We start from the raw sequence: 16,056 nt of genomic DNA, 5'->3' as shown, positions 1-16,056 counted from the left end.
AAGATAAGGTTCAAGCAAGTAAAAGAAACAGCCTAAAAGATTGATATTTAAACCTAGTATCGAAGTATTAATAAAACGATTGCTAAACTTAGATCGCGATTACTTCTCGATAGTTTCAACAGTTGTTAAAAACTTATCCAATCATTTTAAGAGTACCCTCTTAAAATGATTGGATAAGTTTACGATAACGGCTTTCAAAGGTTACTATCAAAACTTCAAAATTTTTTATTTTTAACGCAAAGGTGCCATTTTGACTTAAAGAATTATACTAAGACTACCACGATTTTAAACGGTTTCGGGCTTCGTTCTTCCTTCAGCTAGTCTGTTAAATCACTTTGCCCTAATCGAAATTCTTTTTCTTTATCGAAATTAATTTAGCTAATCGAAGCGTTTTTTTATTCGAAACCAACTTAACTTTTCGAAATTTTATTTAATATTAATTAGGCTATTCGATAATTTTCTAAAGTTTTTATCAAATTCGAAATAATTTTTTAACGATAATATTTTATTCGAAATTTTTTAAACTGAACCCTACTTAAAAGCATGCATGTTATTTTTAACAGATAACATTTGAGGCATTAGTAAATTATTTTAGCTTACTTTTTAATTTCTTTGCTCAACTTTAATTGCTTGCTCATGACAATTTAGAAAAAGGTCATGTCTTAAATAGAAAACTTAAATCAGCCCGTTTTCCTATAAAAAGTCGAGGTAAATACCATAAAAATCACCGTAACAACACAAATTTAGCTCATAAATAACTCCCATAACTCCTTTCAAGATTTAAAATTTTTGAAAATTAGATTTTTAAAGTCACATAATTTGTATCTAAATAAATAACTAAATAAAGCAAAAAATATTTACACTATATAAAATATATTAATCGTGATATAGTTTGATCGCAATAAAAGTGTCTATATGTAGCATTTTAAATAATAAAAATCACAACTATAAGCAAGTTGCAGTAAAAATTATTGAGCGCATTAAAATCATTGTGAGCAAAAAGTGTAATGAGACATTAATTGGGGGATTTCTTTCGTCAACGTTTTCTTCGATTTGATTTGCCGTTGTCAACAACTGATCTATACTTTTGAGTCTTTGAGTCTTTTTCTGAATTCTCTTTTTTCATGATTAAATCACTACCCTGAAATAATAATAAAAGTTGTTATATATATATATATATATATATATATATATATATATATATATATATATATATATATATATATATATATATATTTGAGATTATTATACGTTTATTATGCTGCAATATATTTTCAATTATCAATAAATTATATCGTCACTAGAAGTTATCTGTTCGCTACAGTAGCCTTTTATTTGTATAGGTTTGTTTTTTCTGATGAGTCAATGCTGGAAGTTATGATTGAACGAAGACCATTTGTTCGAAGGAGAGAGGAGACAAATCTTCCGGAATGTTTTCAAGAAACAGTCAAACATCCTCAAAAGATGTTTTGGAGCGTGATATCGGTAAAAGGGCCTGGACGATTATACTTTGTGGAAGGAATGAGGAGACAAGAGCAATACAAAACCGTTCTAAAGACTTTTTTAATACCCCAAATGAATGCATGGTTTCCTAATGGGAATGCAATATATAAGCAAGATGGGGCTCCATGTCATAATGCCAAATCCGTAATGAAATTTTTGAAAGACAATAAAATTTCAATATTGCAATGGCCTGGTAACAGTCCAGACCTAAATCCCATTGAAGGACTAATGAATGAACTCAAAAGAGAGGTTATGAAAACAGCTTCAACCAATACAAGAGACTTAAAAGAAAAATTGAATCAAACATGGCACCATAGTGAAAGAATCAGTCGCTTTTGCTCCGAATTTATTCAGTCAATGCCGCATCGTATTTCAGTAGTCATAAAGCATAAAGGCAGACATTCCAAGTATTAAGTGGTTATATCAGTCAATTTTATTTATGCATTTCTGACAATTCTTTAATGGTTTTCACTTATTTAAGTCAATTTTTGCATTTTTATTTTTATTGTTGAATTGCAATAAAATTGTTATAAAATACTATAAAATGCATTAAATTCCTAATTCGATGTCCAGTACTGTAGATAATGCATCAGTGGCGTAGGCAGGATTGACGCACAACTGATGCAATTCATTGATGGCAAGATTTAGATATGATATTTTCAGGCATTGTGCAAACTTTAAACTTAAATATGTGGGTGCTTATGTCAAATGAGAATGTTTTGCAAAAATTCGCCGTGAGCGGGGCCTGGGAACAGAAATACCTCAAAAAGTTGTGTTCAAAAAAAAGTCACAAGTTTTTTTAAATATAATTTTAATTTTCTTAGCTGCATTTAGTTATCTAATGAATACATTTTAATAAATATAAATTATTATTATTTAATATTACTTTGAAAATCGTTATTTTTACACGCGTACAAATAAAAAACCCAAAAAATTTATATTATTATTTATTAAAGTTGTAGCCGTAAATTTGCATATATTGTATATAATATACAGCGCGCAGGAAAAACACCCCACTATAAAAAACCAGTTTTGTAAATATTAGTTCTAAATTTTTTCCGCAACCAGGAGTCTCGTCTACTTTTGAAAAAAAGTACAGTGGAGTAGAAAGTTATTTGCTCAGGAAGTTTATTCCAGAATTTTGCTGATCTATTATACAAATATTTGTGTCTTGGAAGACAGTAAGGAACATACTCACACCTTACTTTAGAATGGTAACCACAATACAAGGAGTTAATAAATTTTGTTAGATATATATCAAAACGATGTATAAATTTAAAGATTTGGATTAAATCGCATCAAAGGCGCCGCAACTCAAGTGATCATATTTTATTCTTCTTAACCTTTCACAGTATTCAAGGCGCCGCAACCCAGAGATGTAGGTCTTGAGACGCCTCGAGACTCATATTTAACTGTCTTGGCCTTGAAAGCCTAGAGTATTGGTCTTGGACCTCTACTGTCTTTTACTTTCTTGATTCTTACGAAAAATATCAACTTAATGAATGGATTAGTTATTAATAACAAACCGTAGATCGCCGCAACTTACAGCTCTCAATTAGAGTTCGTCGCGTTGGTTGACAAGGTTCTAACTGAAATTTTTAATTAGAAGAAAAAAAAAATTTTTAATTTTTTTACCCCTTACATGTGCGAGCGTGAGTTTTATTGTGTTGGACTTCTTAGAACCTTAGTCTTGATCTTGGTCTTGTAAAAACTTTCAAAGCCTTGGTCTTGGGTTAATTTTTTGATGTCTTGGTCTCGAGCCCAAATGTCTAAGCATTGGCCTTTATATTGTCTTGACTATATCTCTACCTCAAGCTGTAAGCCCATTTTGTTGCTTTGCGTTGAACAGATTTAACCAAGGCTATATAAGTTTTTAAATAAAGAGCCCCAATAGACACTCCATATTCAAGGTAAGGTCTTATAAACACTTTAAATAAATTAAGAGCCATTTTTTTATACTGAAAGTGAATGTCTTTTTTAGCATACCAAACATTTGGAAGAATTTGGAGACAACTGCTTAAATATGTGTGCTCCACCTAAAGTTAGGTGTAAAAATTATTTCTAAATCACGCTCTTTAGTGGAGCTTCTTAGGTATTGAATTATTCCTTGGTTATTTTGCAGAAAGTAATTGTAACGAGGGCTGCTTTGACCGTAATAAATAATACAGCATTTTGAAATGTTTAACTTAAGTAACCAATAATCTTTAATATTTTAATTGTTTAGTTTAAAACGTGTTGGCGTAGAGCCGTGGATAAATAATATTTCATATTTTGAGACGCAGCTTACAATAGTGAAAGTTCAAATCTTTTTAGGAGAACAAATTTTTGGATTTTGATGTTTTATTTGAAAGTTGTTTTATATGTTATAACTATTACTGTTGTTTAATTGTAACTATATTTATTATATACATTTTAAATTATTTCAGAATAACAATAATCAATGCGTACATAAATTGAGTGATGTGGCCGTAGTCGCAGTGTAGTTACATATATCGACTGACTTAAATTGGTATGAGGGAAGTGAAGTGTAAATATATACTTTTTACACTCCTATAATTTGATATAAAGTTATATAAATTAACAGTGACTAAACCGAAAAATAATCTCCGAAGTAATATTTAATTTTTGATTAGATATGTTATATAAATAAATTCTTCAGCAATAAGTTAGTGTCGCTGTGCAGTTTATATTAACATTAAAATATAATGCTAACGCGTGTTAAATATTGTTGTTTAACAATTACTATATCATTATTTTGATTTAATAATTATATAATTTTTTCATCAATGATATATCATTACATGTATCATCGGCAATATCAGTGACTCATAAAGCCGTATGCGCAGCGGAGTCTACATTAATCGACTAAAATTTAAGTAAACTTTAAAAGTCAATTCTAATTTATGTTAAATTGGAATAGCCGCAGTTGAGTGTACATTAACTGAGGGTTTATGAAACAAGCTAGGCACTCTTTTAATCAATAGAAAAGACTTTCTAGATTTGAAACTTGAAATAAAAAAAATAAAAAATATTTATATATAATAAGGGAACATGGGGTAAGATGACGAATGGGGCAAGATGACGACCTACAGTTATCTCTTAGGCAAAACTAAATATAACAGTTGACTTTAGCTGAAAGGGAAGTAGATTCATTTTACTAGATTTATCAATGGTTTCTTTTTAAATATTATTTTTGTGACAAAAGTTAAGTATTAAAAAAGTTTTTCCGACATTAAGAAAATAACTTTTTATCCTCGTTTGACTTGATTTATTACATCGCTCCATCACCAGCTAAAGGTAAGCAAGAAATTTCCATTTAATTTGATTAAACTGGAAGCCATACAAGAACTATTAGGCTATGATAATTTGATTATGTACTTATTCTGATTCATTTTTAAGATTGTATTAGCATGGGGCAAGATGAACGGGGCAAGATGGCTTGTCCGTAATCTATATTAAACGGAAGTTTACTTGTACTGTTTGCTATTCTTGTATTGTTCAGTCATTATTTTATTGCGAAATACAATATTTGTTTGACAATAGTTTTATTTTGTTGCGTTGGAGTTTGCTACAAACTGATTACTAGGTTGTTACTGTTTTTTTTTTGCATTGTCCGATATAAATGTATAATTTATTAGTTTTAAAAATTATTGAGGCAACATCGTTTAATGAGTTTTTCCTCAGCTATTTTCTACTTTTAGAGTGGTTTTTTGATCTTTGCAACGAAGCACAATTTTACACAAATCATGGCTAAGATTCGGCAGCTTAGTAAAGAAGAAAAAGCATGCATTCAACGTCTTGCTAAAAGTGGTATGTCTCATGCAGACATTGCAACAACTTACATGTTTGAACGCACTACAATTTGGCGTGTTGTAAAGCAGGTTATCCCCCTGTCTCCTAAAAAGAGGTCTGGACGTCGTAGAGTCACTTCACAGCGTACTGACCTCAGGATAGTAACAATGGTCAAGATGAATCCTTCAATAACCTTTGGTGACCTACAGAACAGCATACCAACACTTTCTGATGTCTCAAAGCGCACAATCCGTCACAGACTTTCTGCGGAATTAAACTTACCTGCACGAAGGCCATTTAAGAAGCCATTAGTAACTGAAAAGATGAGAAAAAAGCGCATTGAGTTCTGCAAGAAGCATCAAGATTGGACAGAAGAGCAGTGGACACAGGTGATGTTCAGTGATGAGTCCATGTTTCATCAGTTCTCTGATGTTAGGCTTTTTGTTCGTCGACCTACTAGTTCTAATCCTACCAATCCTTAATACACATGCAAAACTGTGAAGCATTCACCTTCTGTAATGGTGTGGGGTTGTTTTTCTGCTCATGGCCTCGGAGATTTATACTTTTTGCCCAAAGGAGTAACTATGAATGCAAAAAAGTACCTCAACGTTTTGGATGAATCTCTAATCAATTTCATGATTATTCATCAGTGCACAATTTTTCAACATTATTCAGCAGCATACCACATTGCGAAGTCTGTGAAGCAGTGGCTTGGATCAAAAAACATACAGTTGCTTGATTGGCCTGGAAATTCTCCAGATCTCAGCCCAATTGAAAATCTTTGGATGTTAATCAAGAAGCGTGTATCTGCTAAGAACTGCAGTTCATTAGATGGTTTAAAAAATGCTATTCGTCATGTATGGTTTATATTTTAACGCATAGCTACAAAAAAATTGACTCAAATTTAAGAGCCTAATTAACAAAAAGTATATATATATTTATTAAAGTTATTTTTACATATAGAGTACTCATTAATCTATATTTTTGACATATTTTAAATATTTCTATCACCTTTCCTCAAGCAAGACTAAGAGCTTTTAGCTTAACGCCCCTCACCAAGTTTTGCACAGTGCTTGCACAGGGAACATTGTCACTAACTTTTCTCAGCTTTTTAGGTTGCTTGGATTCTGTATTGGCCTTACCTTGTGTCTAATTTAACTTACTAATAGTCTATTATTTTTCTATAGGGCTTATTTGTGGACAATTTGGTGGGTTGTGATCTTTAGGTATAATTTCAACACCATTTTTTGGTACCAACTCATCGATGCTTTAGCATAGTGACAGCTTGCTAAATCAAGCCAAAACTTTACAGGAACATTATGAGATTTTATAGTAGAAGACATTTTTCCAGGCACTCCTTCTTGTACAGTTCATTCATTGACTTTACAATGGCATGCATTTTTTGCCACTACTACAAATTGTTTGCCATAGGATAGGGTGGGGTAATGTTGGTCTACGGGGTAATCTGGGTCTAATTCATATTTATCTGTTACATTGATAATGGCTTTTGGTATAAAGTTGTAATTTTTACCACTTTGTTATAACATATTAGGCTAATTAATTTTAAAATATAAACTAGCAATGCTGTTAGAAACGGCACTTTTTCAGCTAAAATGCTAGATACATCAACATAGTCATTTTTTTCTCCGTTTTTAAACTTCAGAGAAAATATATTCAAATAAGGCATAAGCGTATGAAAAATGGTTATTTTGAAAGTTAAATTACTTTATTTTAAGGATAGTATACCTTTAAGTCACTAACACACATGGTTTGTTTAAAATTTGAAATATAATCAGATGGGGTAAAGTGGGCCTATGTGTGTAAAAAATTATGATATGTAATTATATTATCGAAGTTGTTGTTAGTAAGATTATAAACCTATTAGTTTCATCAGATCTAACTATTTTCATGTTAATAATTCTTTAGAACTATTAAACACTTATGTTTGAAGTTTATATCTTTGAAGTTTATATTAAGAAACATGTGTATTTATTTGTATGAAACAATATGTTCACCTAGGTCAAATAAAATATTATATAAGACCTAGTTGGTGTTAAAATACTTTTTTGTGATATGTTATGACTTATGCTAATTTATTTCACTGAAAATTTAACAGATTTTTCATAAATATTACTTTAGCAACCCTCGGAATTAGGGTCAGCATTCGGCAATGCCGACGTGAAAGTGTTTGTAGTCGGCAAAAAATTGCCGACCTCATTTCTATGTTTTATGGTAAGACCTTTGTATCAAATAATTTTTGCAAATAATTTTTTAATTATTGCCGACCTCATTTTTCCTAATTTCGGGGGTTGCTTTAATATATATATATATAGAAAGTATTTAAAAAATGCCAAGATGTTACAATAAAAAATAAAACCCAAGTACAATGCTAATAGTTTGGAAAGAGCAATTATGTTAGTATGTGAGGAAAAAAAATACTATTTATAATGCTGCTAAAGAATGTTCTGTTCCTAAAAAAATATTGAGATGAAGAATTTAATGCAAACAAACGTGAAGGTCAAAAAAGTGTGCTGAGTGTTTATGACAAAACTATGATTGTAGCTACAGTGCAGTATTGTCAAAGGTATGGTCTTCCATTAGATTCTCTTGACATTTGTAATTTAGTTGCTCAATTTTGCACAACGATGAGGATGAAAACTCCTTTTAAAATGGAATTCCTGGGAAAGAATGGATAATTTTTTTTAGGAAGAGTCATGTTGATAAACTTTGATTACATAAACCTGGAAGTGTCATGTTGATAAACTTTGATTACATAAACATTTTCAAGAGCTAAAAGATTAACACATGAAGTTGTAGATAAATTTTTTACTATTTTATCTAAAGTAATTCATAATAATAACATTGTACCAAGAAGTATATACAGCCTTGACGAGACTGGGCTCTCCACAAATCACTTAACGAAGAGAGTATTTGTACATACAAAAAGCAAAGATGCACATGAACTGTATGCTTCTTCTGGTAAAACTATGTACTCTGTGCTGTTTTGTGTGTTTGCAGATGGAAGATATCTTTCACCATTTGTTGCTTTTAAGGGCTACCTGTATTCTAAATGGATAGAAAATGGACCACTAGGATATGCTTTTGGGGCAAGAGCAAGTGGATGGATGCTAGACTTTCTATTTGAAAACTGGTATTTTACCAGTTTTCAAATAGAAAGTCTAGATTAAACATATGCTACCATAAAAGCGGCCATGGACAACCATATCCAAATTGCTTGTCTTCTGCCAAATTGCTCACACCCATCATAACCTTTAGATGTAATGGGTATGACCATTAAAAAATGAGTGGAAAAAAATTAAAGCGGTTTGCAAGAGAAACACAACACAAAAATATTGATAAGACAGCTTTTACAGAATTATTGAAACAATTGTGTCAGAGATTCTCCAGCAAATGCAATAGCAAGATTTCGTGGTACAGTTATCTCACCATTAAGTAAAGAAAAGATGGAATGAAGAATAACAGGTATTGACTTTCTCAATCAATCACCTGAACGTTATAGCCCTAAATCTCCAAGATTCCAAACACCAAGATCAGCTATGCGAGAAGCTGTAAGGTCAATCATATGTCCTAATGTATCTGCAGAAACAGCAGCAATATAGAACAACAAAAACAAAAAAGGAAGAGAGTACAAGCAAAATGTGGAGAACTCCTTACAAACGAGAAAGTCAAATGACAGTTACTTGAGGAACAAAAAGTTAGAGAGGAAAAAAGCCAAGTTAAAAAAAAATGTACAAAAACAACTATTACCTCTACTGAAGTATCAAAGATATACCCAAAAAAATCTAAGAGGTGACCAAAATAACACAAATGTTAACATAAAAGTGCAGTGATCAAAAAAATAGTTATTTTTTATAAAACACATTATTAAAACAATACTATTTCTGTTTAAATCACCATTTTTTTACTTTTATTTCTCTGAATTTTTATTGTTGTGCTGTGTATGTATGCACTTTCTTTTTCAATAAAAATATCTCAAGACTATTTTTTAAATTAAAACCTTGTATATATACTATAAAAAAGGTGCGTGCATATAAAATTAATGTCAAATTTTTCATAAGCAGCAGTATTTTAAACCAGAACTACCAACATTTTATGTAGACCCACATTACCCCACGTCTATACAGGCATCTTCAAATAAAGGCTCCCCAGACCTATTGATAGTATTTTAAGTAATAGTTTTTTATTAAATTTGTTTAGTAGGATGTCCAATCATGATTTTAAGACATCTTTAGTCAGAAAGCCGATACCTAAACATTGTTTTTTTTAACTTGAAGTCAGAAATAGGTTAAAATAGGCTCAGATTACCCCCTATAAATAGGTTAAAATAGGCTCAGATTACACCCTACACTATCATATATTTCCTGCCAAACTTATCCAGCTTTGCATATTTATATTTATCGCTGACAGCTCCACGCTTAATGCCAGCATAAAAAAAAAGATGTTTGTCTAAAGTCTAACTTGAAATAAGTTTTATCACCAAAAATTAGGCAGTCATAGAACTTTGTCAGAATGGTGTCGTATAGTTTTTTTTGCTTGCGCTTCAATACATTTCTGCTGCTTTTCGGTACGGCTTGGATATTTTATTATGCCATAAGAGTGAATACCGTAAAAATGACTTTTTACGGTATTCACTCTGGACTTGACTTTTTGAACAAAAGAACATGATGTATTGTATCTATTTGCTCTTTCATTGTCAGATAGTCCAAAATTCTGCAAGTATGGACAATGAATTTTCAAGGCCGACTTTTTATTCAAACCCCTTCTTTCTTGCAGATCCTGATTTATGATTGATGGATAAAGATTCCTTGTAACATTTGAGAACCAGAGAAATTGTTGAATGACTTTGCTAGTTTAGAAATTGTTATAGATGATGATCCAGTAGTTAAATTTTTTCACGGTTAATTTTTCTTTTTAAAAATAATTGTTTTTAAGGACCACCCTAATATATATATATATATTTATATGTATATATATATATATATATATGTATATATATATATATATATATATATATATATATAAATATATAAATATATATATATATATATATATGCATAAACTAAAAATATGCGACAAAATATGTCATAAATAATGTCAAAAGTAATAAATGATATTTTGCAAAAAAAATAATAAAAAAATGCTTGCATCCACTTTTACAAACACCACCCAATTCTCTCCTTAACTTCCTTAATTGTGTTGATCTCTCAACATCAGCATGGGTTTTCTAATAGCTGCATAAACCCCAATGTTTTTTTGGGTAAAATGTTTCTGACTGTATTTGAACAAAGACATATATTGTTCAAATTATTTATAAAAGAAAACCTTTCCTAAACAATATATTATAACATCTTGCTTTAATATGGGCTACTATTTTTAACTTTTAATGCTCATTTAGGAGAAAAAAGATTTATGACTACTAAAAGCAGCCCTTATAATTAAGTCTGGCAATGCCAGACTTAATTATGAGTGCTTTATTTGTTTCATTGTTACTGTATTTTCATTCGGCAATACCAACCCAACCCTTGGAATTAGGAAAAATGAGGTCGGCAATAATTTGCCAAACTCAATCTTATAGAGGTCGGCATCAGGTCGCCAAAAATTATTTGATACAAAGGTCTGACCATAAAACATAGAAATGAGGTCGGCAATTTTTTGCTGACCTCAAACACTTTCAAGTCAGCAGCTAGGTTAGCATTGCCGAATGCCGATGCTAATTCCGAGGGTTGCCAACCTAACTGCCAATTTAAAAGTGTCTGAGGACGGCAATTTTTTTCAACTTCATTTCTGTGTTATTATGGTGAAAATAATTTTCTAATTCCGAGGCCTGTATACTACACTATAAATTTGATCATTCCATTTTAAAAGTTCACACTGCACAACTGTGTCTTATCGTTGATGAGTCACTGCTGCTTATAAATAATTTGATAAAGGAATGCTTTTACTTCAGTTATAGTGCAAGAAGCAACTACAAAATACATTGACACCCGCTACAGAGAAGCTTAATGATATATAATTTAACAATGTATAACATAATATAAATTATACAAAACAACAACAAATAAATACTGTTATAAAATAAAAGCCACTGCTGCATATAAATACTTTGATAAAGTATTTATATGCAGCACTGGAAATACTTTAATGAAGTGAAAGCACTGATGAGAAGCTATAATAAATAATGTATAAAAACTATAATATAAAATATGCAAAAAATACAACAAATAAATACTGTAATAAACAAGTAAATAAGTTACATAAAATTTGCAAAATAATAAAATAGTAGTGACAAGAAATTATAAGTTAAATCAAAAGTATATATTTACCATATTTGGTTTTTCCTTAAGCGATTTATTGATATTTTCTATTGGAGCCACACAATTTTTAGCTTGTGTTGTGTCAGTAATAAGCGCATTAAATTTTTTTTTCCCTTTTAATAATTTTGAAGAAGGTTTTGTAATTTTTGTCACATCCACATCATTGATCGTGGTCTGAATTGTTTCTAAACTTATATTATTTGACACAATTAGAGTTTGATTGGAGTTTTTTCCTTTTCTACTTCGAGTAGAAGGTTGACTTATTGCCTGAATTATACTTTCAGAATTAGATTTCCAGCTTATATCTTCTATATTGTTATTAAAAATAGCACTCCCTGGCTCTACTTCAGTATTATTTGATTGATTGAATTTTACCACAGGCAGAATTTCTTCATTTATTAAAATACCAGATTGAACACTATTTGTATAATTTAAAGATTTTTGAATATCAGTTTCTCCATTAACACATTTTCTTCTAGAAGATCGAGTGGTTGGTACCATTATTTTTCCCATTTTCAATTTAGACCCTAGATATTCACTTGTTTCTTCTTCATTAAGTTTGTTTTTTTTTGAAGGTGAAGCAGCATTTTTTTTATCTAAAATGTATTTTAACTTTCTTTTTTTTTTCAATTTTTGTAAAATTTAAAAAAAATTAAATTTAACAACGCTTACCATAATCATTTTCAACAACTGTCATTGCTTCATCATGGTGTTCTGATATTTTTCCTGATACAACACTTTTACCATTTGTTTCATTTACTTCAAGATCAATTGAATGGTTTTTTTTTATTTTATTTTGCTCTGCCATCTTTAATTTAAGTTTTGTTTCATGTCTTTTTAGCTTCATTGATCTTGCTGAGTGTACATATGTTACATTTTCAATATTCATAACTGGCGGAACTGAGATATGTATGTTTTTAAAGTCAGTTTCGGGATCAACTTTTTCACTAAAATCACCTGTCTTATTAGTAGATGTAAGCTCTTTTGTTGGAAATTTTTCAGTTTTTTCCTGCGTAGTCCGTGCAGACCGCCTTGTGCAATGCAGAGTCTCAGCTTGCAGTTTTTCCATTTGCTTTGCAAAACCAACATTATGATTTACCACATTGATATTCCTTCTTCGTTTACCTGGAATATTTAACTCACCCAAAATATCTTTTCCATTCATTTGATTATCATTAGTTACCTTATTTTCAAATTGTTTCCTTTTAAGTTGATTATCATTTTTTATTTTATTTTTTAATTGCTTCTCTACAAGTTGATAATTGTTTATTAATTCATTTTCTTGTTGTGCTGCCTTCTGTTGACTGATGCTAAGCAGTTTATTTACTTTATTTTCTCGATTAAGTTGTTCATTATTACCTATATTGTAAATATTTTTAGTCTCTTTAACTGTAACTAATTCATTCTTTAAAATTTGATCAGAATTTTGCAATTGCTTTGATCGAGTGCATCTAATGTTATGCGCTATCATCTTTTCTGATTGATTTTCAGGATCTGCCTTGTTGTGTCTGCTCAAATTATTTTTTTGTTTACCTAGCATTATTAACTCAGTACAAAAGCTTGTCTCCCTTGTTAGTGTATCTTTATTTTCTTTTCCATTTACTTTATCATTAGTGAATATTTTATCATCAATTTTTCTTTCATTAATTTCTCTATTATCAAACTGATTTCTATTCAATTGATTATCACCAATTAGTTTTTCTTTCAAAACGCTATCTTTATCACCTACAATATTGATTTGTTTAAAAGACACTAGTTCTTTTGTTGAAACTATATCAGAATGTTGCAACTGTTTAGATCGTGTAGAGCGTCTAATGTTATTGATTTCCTCAGGTTGCAATGGTTCTGATTGATTCACAAAATCTACAACATTTTTTACATTCTTTCTTTGTCTACCAGGCATAATTATATCAGATTGAAGTGCTTCACTTGTTACTGTATCGCACTTGTTATTGTAATGCTTCTTCTCTAGTTGATTATCATTTACTTTTATATTTTCTGATTGCTTTTCTTTTAATTTACCATCACTTATTTTTTCTTCTTCTAATGGTTTTTCGTTTAACTGATCATTTGTATCTTTGCTCAATATTGACCCTTTTGTTGCAAGTTTATCAGAATTTTTTGTCTGATTTGATCGTGCAGAGCGTTTAATGTTATTGGTTTCCTCAGGTTGCAATAGTTCTGATTGATTCACAAAATCTACAACATTTTTTACATTCTTTCTTCGTCTACCAGGCATAATTATATCAGATTGAAGTGCTTCACTTTTTACTGTATTTTCTAACTGCTTCTTCTCTAGTTGAATATCATTTACTTTTATATTTTCTGATTGCTTTTCTTTTAATTTACCATCACTTACTTTTTCTTCTTCTAATGGTTTTTTGTTTAACTGATCATTTGTATCTTTGCTCAATATTGACCCTTTTGTTGCAAGTTTATCAGAATTTTTTGTCTGATTTGATCGTGCAGAGCGTCTAATGTTATTGGTTTCCTCAGGTTGCAATAGTTCTGATTGATTCACAAAATCTACAACATTTTTTACATTCTTTCTTCGTCTACCAGGCATAATTATATCAGATTGAAGTGCTTCACTTTTTACTGTATTTTCTAACTGCTTCTTCTCTAGTTGAATATCATTTACTTTTATATTTTCTGATTGCTTTTCTTTTAATTTACCATCACTTACTTTTTCTTCTTCTAATGGTTTTTCGTTTAACTGATCATTTGTATCTTTGCTCAATATTGACCCTTTTGTTGCAAGTTTATCAGAATTTTTTGTCTGATTTGATCGTGCAGAGCGTCTAATGTTATTGGTTTCCTCAGGTTGCAATAGTTCTGATTGATTCACAAAATCTACAACATTTTTTACATTCTTTCTTCGTCTACCAGGCATAATTATATCAGATTGAAGTGCTTCACTTTTTACTGTATTTTCTAACTGCTTCTTCTCTAGTTGAATATCATTTACTTTTATATTTTCTGATTGCTTTTCTTTTAATTTACCATCACTTACTTTTTCTTCTTCTAATGGTTTTTCGTTTAACTGATCATTTGTATCTTTGCTCAATATTGACCCTTTTGTTGCAAGTTTATCAGAATTTTTTGTCTGATTTGATCGTGCAGAGCGTCTAATGTTATTGGTTTCCTCAGGTTGCAATAGTTCTGATTGATTCATAAAATCTACAACATTTTTTACATTCTTTCTTCGTCTACCAGGCATAATTATATCAGATTGAAGTGCTTCACTTTTTACTGTATTTTCTAACTGCTTCTTCTCTAGTTGAATATCATTTACTTTTATATTTTCTGATTGCTTTTCTTTTAATTTACCATCACTTACTTTTTCTTCTTCTAATGGTTTTTCGTTTAACTGATCATTTGTATCTTTGCTCAATATTGACCCTTTTGTTGCAAGTTTATCAGAATTTTTTGTCTGGTTTGATCGTGCAGAGCGTCTAATGTTATTGGCTTCCTCAGGTTGCAATAGTTCTGATTGATTCACAAAATCTACAATATTTTTTACATTCTTTCTTTGTCTACCAGGCATAATTATATCAGATTGAAGTGCTTCACTTTTTACTGTATTTTCTAACTGCTTCTTCTCTAGTTGAATATCATTTACTTTTATATTTTCTGATTGCTTTTCTTTTAATTTACCATCACTTATTTTTTCTTCTTCTAATGGTTTTTCGTTTAATTGATCATTTGTATCTTTGCTCAATATTGACCCTTTTGTTGCAAGTTTATCAGAACTTTTTGTCTGATTTGATCGTGCAGAGCGTCTAATGTTATTGGTTTCCTGAGATTGCAATTGACCTGATTGATTCACAAAATCTACAACAATTTTTACATTCTTTCTTCGTCTACCAGGCATAATTATATCAGATTGAATTGCTTCACTTGTTTCTGTACTTTCTAATTGTTTTTTCTTCAGTTGATTATCATTTACTTTTATATTTTCTGATTGCTTTTCTTTTAATTTACCATCACTTATTTTTTCTTCTTCTAATGGCTTTTCGTTTAATTGATCATTTGTATCTTTGCTTGATATTGACTCTTTTGCTGGAAGTTTATTAGAATTTTTCAATTGATCTAATTTTTTCTTGTCTTGAGTTATACCAGTCGCTGAGATATTATTTAAACTATCAACTTCATTATGTGCTAATGAAAGTGATTCAGAAGATTCAAGATTTTTTTTTTTACTTTTGCTAGATGTTTTTGATGCAACAAATTTTGAAGTATTATTAAATTCTTGACATTTACTTGCTTGCCCAGTTTCTATATTTGATTCATTTATTTGATTTTTGGGTTGTTCAATTAAGTATGCTTTATTTTCATTATTTTTTATCAGCTCTCGGTTTTGTGATTGTCTGATTGGTTCATTTGAATGTGGGTTTTCAATATTTAGAATAATATCCGGATAACA

General features: G+C 30.2%; 1 protein-coding gene across 1 annotated transcript in view; it reads right to left on the bottom strand.

Moving 5' to 3' along the window:
• Positions 1 to 768: 768 nt before the first annotated feature.
• The window catches only part of LOC100205951 (kinesin-like protein KIF20B), a 61,176-nt gene continuing 45,888 nt past the window's right edge, over positions 769 to 16,056 (bottom strand). The window contains exons 7-9 of the mRNA XM_065792367.1: positions 12,303 to 16,056; positions 11,640 to 12,226; positions 769 to 1,141 (exon numbers count right to left, since the gene is read on the bottom strand). The exon at positions 12,303 to 16,056 is cut by the window's right edge and continues 1,031 nt beyond it. Of these exons, the coding sequence (XP_065648439.1) occupies positions 1,037 to 1,141; positions 11,640 to 12,226; positions 12,303 to 16,056 (4,446 nt within the window). The 3' untranslated portion in view covers positions 769 to 1,036. The remainder of the gene's footprint in view (positions 1,142 to 11,639; positions 12,227 to 12,302) is intronic.

The sequence above is a fragment of the Hydra vulgaris genome, chromosome 03 (assembly GCF_038396675.1).
Source record: "Hydra vulgaris chromosome 03, alternate assembly HydraT2T_AEP".
NCBI lineage: Eukaryota > Metazoa > Cnidaria > Hydrozoa > Anthoathecata > Hydridae > Hydra > Hydra vulgaris.
The sequence above is the reverse complement of the archived record's forward strand: the minus strand, read 5'-3'. Positions and strand labels throughout refer to the sequence as shown.